Source organism: Aptenodytes forsteri, unplaced genomic scaffold, assembly GCF_000699145.1.
Source record: "Aptenodytes forsteri isolate BGI_AS27 unplaced genomic scaffold, ASM69914v1 Scaffold142, whole genome shotgun sequence".
Taxonomy (NCBI): Eukaryota; Metazoa; Chordata; class Aves; order Sphenisciformes; family Spheniscidae; genus Aptenodytes; species Aptenodytes forsteri.
This window is the reverse complement of record NW_008794598.1, coordinates 2,318,336-2,326,195: the sequence shown is the minus strand read 5'-3', so window position 1 is coordinate 2,326,195 and position 7,860 is coordinate 2,318,336. Positions and strand designations below refer to the sequence as shown.

The 7,860-nt window shown below is 48.1% G+C and overlaps 2 protein-coding genes across 2 annotated transcripts in view; both read left to right on the top strand.

Annotated features, from left to right (window-relative positions):
• Positions 1-3,420, top strand: part of CD55 (CD55 molecule (Cromer blood group)) — a 6,633-nt gene extending 3,213 nt beyond the window's left edge. Inside the window, exons 5-7 of the mRNA XM_019470315.1 lie at positions 1,177-1,340; positions 1,550-1,609; positions 3,365-3,420. Coding sequence (XP_019325860.1) covers positions 1,177-1,340; positions 1,550-1,609; positions 3,365-3,420 — 280 coding nt within the window. The remainder of the gene's footprint in view (positions 1-1,176; positions 1,341-1,549; positions 1,610-3,364) is intronic.
• Positions 3,421-6,413: 2,993 nt separating this feature from the next.
• The window catches only part of LOC103893680 (sushi, von Willebrand factor type A, EGF and pentraxin domain-containing protein 1), a 25,534-nt gene continuing 24,087 nt past the window's right edge, over positions 6,414-7,860 (top strand). The window contains exon 1 of the mRNA XM_009272900.1: positions 6,414-6,464. Within this exon, the coding sequence (XP_009271175.1) occupies positions 6,455-6,464 (10 nt within the window). The 5' untranslated portion in view covers positions 6,414-6,454. The remainder of the gene's footprint in view (positions 6,465-7,860) is intronic.

Sequence of the window (7,860 nt, the reverse complement as noted above, 5' to 3'; positions counted from 1 at the left end):
CCCCCCCCGCCGCGAAGCGGAGCGGCAGTCAGGGGCTGAGCCACAGCCTTTAGAGATGCTGTGTGTGCTCAGGAGGGAGCTCCTCACCTCATCATCTCATCCTGGTGCGTGACAGCGGTGTGGGAAAGGCGCTGGATGCCAGCAGCCTGAATCCCAGCACTGCTCTCTGCCAGGAAGCAGGCAGGGAGAAATAGTCCCTGATTCAGCAGATCCGAGCTCCATGCATCCATGTGGGAATCCACATCTAACCTCAGTGCCGTCTGGCATTCACTGCGTGCTCTGCTAGCCACCAGCTACGAGTTCTCCCATCCTTGCAATGGAAGATGCGCTTTGTAGTGAGTCAAAGGAGAGAATCGCCTAAAAATAGATTAACAAGGATCCTGGCAGAGAGAGCAAGGTGAAGGAGCTCTCCTGTTAACCAGCTTGTATCTGCACGTCTGCTTGCTTTAAAACTGCCTTTTCTACACTCCTGATCATAGTGGTACCGGGCAAAAAAAATTGTTCTCAGTTTCTAGATAGTTACACACATTTTTCTTTTCTTGTGTATTTTCACTTAGGTACAAATTAGCTGGGAGTCGTTTCATCCAGTGTCAGCTTAAAGGAAACGATGTTGAATGGAGTAAACTTCCAACTTGTGAATGTAAGATTAATCCAACTTTACTTTTGACTTCTCTCCAGTAGATCCTGCATACTCATGTCTAGTCTAAACCTGTTTCCGTACTTCGTTTGTTTTTGTTGATATTATGTGGCAGATCTGTCACCAACACCGCAGCTGAGAAATACCCATTTTGCTGCTGACGCTGTATTTCAGCAGTTTTGTTCCCACGAGATCTACGTATTTTCCCATGAATTAAGGTTGCAGTGAAGGTGATGGGAAGAGATTTTGAGGAATCACGAGCCAGGGCATGGCAAGTTGCCTATTTATTTTTGTGACCCTTGGAGCGAGAGGGAAAAAGCTGTGGCAACAGAAACACTTCAGAAGGAAAAGAGAGACGATTGTGGCAGAAGGCAGGGCTAGTTACCCATCTTCAGTTGTCCAAATGGTTTATTGTCTTCAAGAATCTTAGGTGGACTCAAGAAAAATTTTGCATTTTCATTATTACTGAAGCTTTTTGCAATACTCATTTTGACCTTCTTTCCTGCAGTAATTACCTGCTCTTCACCTCCTCAAATTAGCAACGGAAAGCACAATGGTGAAGGTGTAGAAAAATTTGCTTATAACTCAACAGTGACTTACAGCTGTGACTCTGGCTTCCAGCTCGTTGGAAATGTGAGCATCCATTGTACGAGTACGGACAAAACAAACGGAGTCTGGAGCGGAACTGCACCTGAATGCAAAGGTGATTTCGTCCGAGTTCAGTATTTGAGTTCAGTGTTCAGTATGCACCAGCTTAACATATTGTGATTGCTTAGTACAGGACATGTCAAGCGTAAGTCATATTGCAATTTTAAAGAGAAAAAATGCAGTGCTGCTGAAGTGAGTAAGGAATGAACGGTCTGTGCAAGAAAGGCGTAGTGCTCTGAGCAATACTTATTCTTTATACCCTAGAGAAAAGCACACCTGTCAAACTTAGAGCGAAAGAAATGGAAAGGAGTCCTCCTTCCCAACGTGAGTTGAAATGATTCTACATTGAATCAAGTCCCATGTTTCCCAACTGAATTTGCTCCTTTATCATATTTCTACAAAAAAGCCATTAGATTAATTTCACACCGTGATTTTCCTTCTCAGGTTCCCGTGGAAATGCCATCCAACCACCTAAGAAGGCTTTCACATATGAAATGAAGCTCAGCCTTTATAAAAAGTCACTCCAAAATACTATCTCCTTCTCCCGTTCTTCTTCTTTCTCCAGGACACCAGGTCAGTCCTGGAGGCTCGCTTGGAGTTCAGGGGAACTCATCAGTGGGACTCCCTGCTTACTCCCAGTCCTATACCTGGAGTTTTCTTTTTTTCCCGTGTTTCTCTTCAGTGTCAAGGGGCTGTGCTACCTCAGCGTTCAGATTTGTTGCACCTTTGTACAAAACCCAAAACTACTATTCTCCTGGAACCAGCCAAGGATCCGTGTGTCCTCCAAAGTACATGGGGATCTCTGGCATCCTCCCCCAAGCCGGCTGCTTTGAAAATTTAAAATGGTCTAAAGTTGCATCATTTTGTGGAAGTGAGTGATTTTTGTTTGTCGTGTTCTTTCCTTCTATAGGTTTTCTCTATATAATTTGTATTTTTCGCTGGTTGGGCACCTGGTTCAAAGCTCAGGTTTGACTGCACTGACCTCCTCCTCTTAAAAAAGCTTTGTTTTGTATGAAATGTATTTTCATTTGTCAATTGTTTCCTTGCTCTCGTGTTATTAGAGATTTTGTTTAACCTATTTTTTTTTCCATATTGAAAAGCAAGAGACAACTTTATACCACGTAGCCTTAAGCGTGCTGGGGCTTCTGTCCTTGTTGCAGCAGCGAGAGGCAATGCACTAACGCTAACCTTGTTCCACGCTAGCGAGGTCGTGGGCAGCCAGGAGAAGCCGGACATGGCAGAAGTGCTGCTACAACAGATTCCCCATCCGTTGCAAAGGATTATTTTACCCGTAACAAGGGTGAGTGCCAGTTGCGTTGGAAACAGTGTCTGGGTGGGAACCATAAGCATGTAAATTGTAAGGAATAAAGACAAAACACCCACTGGAGGGTCTCGTTACCCAACTGGAGACTGGATGAAAAGCATTTCTCTGGTGTCTGGGTCAAGCTGAACTTGCCCATCCCTGAGCCATGACTCTTGGGTCAAAATCAGAAAATCTGTCACCCCTGTCATGGTGGATTTTGTGTGTGAACCCGCACAGCCCGGGGCTGTTACACAAATGTGACGAGGCTGGTGCTTAAGCCCAGGTCCAGAAATGTCCCCGTGCAGGTGCAGCGTGGCCAGGAGGGATTTTCCCCATTGCTGCATCATTTCTCAAAGCTGGGGTTTGTTCCAACCTGCTAGCATTCGGCTGTGACCGAAACCCCAAGGTATTTGTCTGGACTGTTAAACAAGGAATCAAAGAATCCCACTTGTGGGGTTAAAGGCAGGGTAACGGGGCTGCATGGTTGAGCGCTTGTGGAAGTGTATGTAGGAAAGACGTTGCAGAGGTATCAGTGTATGAAAAGGGCTTTGCAGGCCTTAAAGGAGATGAAGTTTGGTGACGGTGGGTCCTTGGTAGGAACAAATGAAAGCTAGAAGCATCCTAGATCATACAACGTAGAAGGAAAGGGGAAAACTTTGTCCTTTTTTTTTGCCTAAAAGTTTCTACTTTGCTCTATTATGTCACTTCAGAACGAAGACTGATTTAAAAATCTCTTCCTGTTGGTTTTTCTTTTTCTACTCTTTTGTCATTCCTAGCACTTCTTCAGGAGATCGTGTCAAAGCAGCAGCTTGACACACGATCTAATGTGTGAGAAACTCCGCTTTGTGTCTTGCTTCAGAAACTTGGCTCTCCTGCCCCAAAACACGGGTCGTGTAAAATCAGCCCCTCGGTGCCAGAAGGCTGGAGCAAGGGATGAGCTGGGGGAAAGTGGGACGATGCCTGAAAACAGCCTCTAGTGTTTGAAGGAGGAATTGGTTTGGGCCTTTCTAAAGTGCAGTGCTAAAATTCACCCCCAAATTGGGTGGGTTTTTAAAAATCTGGGCAGAAAGCTTAACCCTCCTTGAAACTACAGCCGGGCTAATCTTCATGTGAACGTTTCCTCCCCCCAGGCTGCGTATACGGCCCATGGGAAGTGCACGGAAAGATTCATCTGTAGCTTTGAAGCAGTTTATTTGTGACGGGGCTGCTCTCCTCCAATGACACCGTGACAAAGGGACCCCCGTGGAAGAAACCCTGGAAGGAGGCATTTGCATCTTCCTTGCCTGGTTGCAAAGACAACTGGAATGTCCTGCTCCTCCTGCCATCTCACTGCAGATGTAGACAAGACACACAGTTAAATGGGATCCCACCTACCTAAATCTATTGTTATCTTTTCAAACAAAAATAGCACTGTAAGCATAAAGCATGCCAACCCTTCGCTGTGTTCTGTTCCTAAAGTGCCCCATGCGATGGTCCTACTTGTTAGGACTCCTACACTTTGCTTTAAAACAAAGAATAAGCTAGATCAGGCCTGTCCCATGTGCACATACAAAATGTATTTTTTTAATTGTGATATGTTTTAATGTTCCAAGAAATTGATTGAAAATTGCTTGCACAAGAGTTGGCTAATTCCAACTTCTCCCTTCAGTTTTTCTCTCTTTCAGTAATTCCTTCCTAACCAGGAATCCAGTTATGATTCCCTACTGATCCGACCAGCCTTTTCTCAGGCTGGGGGTGGGAAGCCGCAGTTTCTCAGAAACTCCTCAGGCCTCCTGCAGAATTTCTGACGGAGCTCGGTTATGTCACAACCTGTTTGACTTGCTGTTTCCACATTTCCTTGCTCGCTAGCAACGCCGACCTGCTGCCATAACAAGAACCGTAAAAACAGACTCACTGGACGGGCTGTAAGAGACCCAAATCTCTCTGCTGGGTCCCTTGACTTACCAGGAGTTTCTGGCTGCAGCACGGTCCGGTTGCACATACACCTCACGCTAGCTGCCAGCCGGGTTGTGCTGAAAGCAAAATACTGACTTCCCTGTCTTGCAAAGTTATGTGCTTATTTATTTTAGGAAATCATAGTACTTTACACGCTAAATGGGATGTTGATCTTTATATCCAGCACTTTAAGAACCTTGTTCAGCAAAAACTTTTTTTGTATCAGGCATAAATTCTTTGCAGTTTATATTTCTGTTCAGACTACATGAAAGATAACAGCCATGAGTGGTTTGTGTATCTACTAATGTCATATTGTAAAGGAGCTACTTCTGCTTTCCAAACGGAGGAAGGCAGCTCTGTAACGCTGCAGGCTGTTAGCACATCGACTACGCGCAGACACAGAGAAGTAACTGCTAGATATACTCTCCAGTGTTGTCAGACTGCAACAGAGAAACTGGAAATGTCAGGTTTATGCTGTTGGCCGCTTACCATCTTTGTCCTATACAGAATACTAATTGCCTTATATTTAGGTGCCTTTCTGGGTTTTTATTTACATTTAGTAATAAATGGTAATTGTTTATAAAGGGTAGCCTGTGAATTCAGCGGCCTGCTGTTCCCTTTTCATATTTTATGCTCTTTTAAGAAAGGTATCGGCTTTTAGAGATATCTTGATAATAGTCAGATTTGCTGTTCAATCAGTTCTTTATCAGCACTCTTACTTATTTATTTTCTAAACAGCCTCCTATGGCAGTTTAACTTGGTTTAAGAAAAAAAAAAGAAGTAAAGAAAGAAAGACAATCCATGCAGTAATGTTTGGAAATGTGAGTGTTTCTAGTAAGTGGAAGAGGAGGAAAGCTTTTCCTGAAGAGGAAAGCTGGAGCAATGGATACCTGCCCTTAATCCTATTTAGCCGTCCCGGTCCCCAGCTCTGCAGCCCCTCTGCTGCAGTTCCCCCGCTCAGCCCGGGCAGACCCAGGGGGTCAGTCCCAGAAAGGCTTTGGGAGCTGTGGGCGACATCCCAGGCTGCTGCCCTGCACGGGGATGGCAGGGGCGTGTGGGAGCCGGCAGGGAGCCGAGGGCATGTTTCCGTGGAAAGCCAAGAGCAGCTCCGGCAGCTCAACCCCAAAACAAGCTGGCTGGTTTTGCTGGAAACCTCACGTCGTTCCAGTCCGAGCCTGGCAGCGTAGGTGCACAGAGCAGCATGGGTCAGGCTCCCCTCCGTATGTGCTTTCGTTTCTGCCGTCGCCATCTGCTTGGCCTGATTTCTGCAGCACGGGGAAGGGATGTCAGAGCAAGATAAAGCAAGTCACCCTCGGTGGCTCCGGCTGAGCAGGCGCAGGCCCGCTATCGCAGGGCTCAGCTGCTGGGGCAGCTCCTGCCCAGGAGGTTTCGGTGCTCAGTTGGTTATTGGGGCAATACAGGGCAAAATGGGACAGCAAATGTGGGTGGCAGAGGGACGGGGCTGGTCTGCAAAATGGGACAGCAAATGTGGGTGGCAGAGGGACGTGGGTGGCAGAGGGACGGGGCTGGTCCGAGCCTGATGGTCTCAGCAGGTACAGATGTCTCCTGCGTAGCCTCAGGTAGGAAAGCAGCCTGGTTCAAGGGGTTAATCTGAGCTCTCTTAGCAAGGGGATTTCATTGAGTCGAAACTACAGCAGCTGGTTCTTCTGATGTACGCGCGAACTGTGACGCTCCCTGAGGAGATTTGACATTTCAAGAAGTCTTTGCCAAATACTTCTCAACATCTCACTATCCCATGCTGAGGTCACTGCTGTAAGCTATTACAAGAGAATTCCCCAGCATTTAAAGCATTTTTTTTTCCTGTCAGCAACTTCTTTTTGCATTATGCAGCCACCATCCCAATTCAGACCTCAGGTGACCAGTGACCTGTAAAAATACATGGCCGAGACATCTCCACGTAATTTGTCAACATGTTCACAGGTAAGTATTTTAAAGAATACGTTATCCAGGCTGCTTGACTCCTCCCTTAAGAAAACACCTCTTGGCCTCATTGCAAATGCTTTTGTTACGTATTCTTGGAGCTTAAATTGTGTTGGAAAGGGAAATAAGGGGGAGGGGGGGAGAAAAAATAAAAAAGAGAACTTTGAGCTTTCTCAGTGGAAACATCACTGTTTCCTGGATAACAAAGGCAGACAGAGGGAGGCAGGAAGGCAAACATCACTGTTTCCTGGATAACAAAGGCAGACAGAGGAAGGCACAGGCAGGCAGGCAGGCTGCTGCTGGCTGCCCTTTCCTCAGGGTGGAGCGACACATGACCCCTTACTGGCAGCGTTGCTCAGCAGAGTGGGACGGGGCAGCAAATACAGCCACGACCTCTCCTTTGGCTCTTCCCGCAAGCCCCGTGGGCAGGGATCCCAGAGCAGTTTCCTGGATAACAAAGGCAGACAGAGGAAGGCACAGGCAGGCAGGCAGGCTGCTGCTGGCTGCCCTTTCCTCAGGGTGGAGCGACACATGACCCCTTACTGGCAGCGTTGCTCAGCAGAGTGGGACGGGGCAGCAAATACAGCCACGACCTCTCCTTTGGCTCTTCCCGCAAGCCCCGTGGGCAGGGATCCCAGAGCAGCTCTGCTTTCCCATGCGGGCACGGAGCCCAGGCAAACTGCTCCTGTGCCTGGCAGGGCCCGAAGACATCCCTGCGCCTCCACGGGCAGCGCAGCATCTTGTTTGAAGAGTTTTGTGTCTAACTGGGAGAGTTACAGTGGAAATGCCACTATCCCCACTGCTTGCTTTTGTGCGTGGGTGTTAACAGAAGCAGCTCAATTAGCAGCTTCAAAGTGAGGCTGATTTACAGCCCTCTGGTCTCCCGTGCACCCCTTGGGCTGGAGGAAAGCCCTCTCTTCTCTTCTTGCAGAAAAACCTCTGTTCACGGAGGTGCCTTCCTAGGGACAGGCAGGTGACGTTTGCAGATGGTTTGGGGGGCCTTGCAGGGGGCTGCGCTGTGCTGGGCTCCCTGGGAGCAGCCCTGGGCCAGACGCTGTCGGAGAGGGCAGGAGGCACCCGATGAAGATGCAGCTCTCGTCCCCACACGCAGCAGAGCCAGTGCTGGGGGATGAACGGGACCTTCTCCACCCCTCCCAGCTTCGGGGCGTGCTGCAGGGTTCACAGCTGGAGCTGGCAAGACCCACATGCTGCCCTTTTTGGTTTTTTTTTTTCTTTTCCTTTGGGACTTGATAGCTTTGGAGAGAGGGGTAGCTTTACTGGAAGGTGCGGATAAACGATTTGAAGGAGAGGCTGAGGCAGCGGGTGCCTGGAGGGCCCCGCCGCATTCCTCTGGATGCCAAACATGCCTCTGGGAGCAAACATGAGAACCGCATGC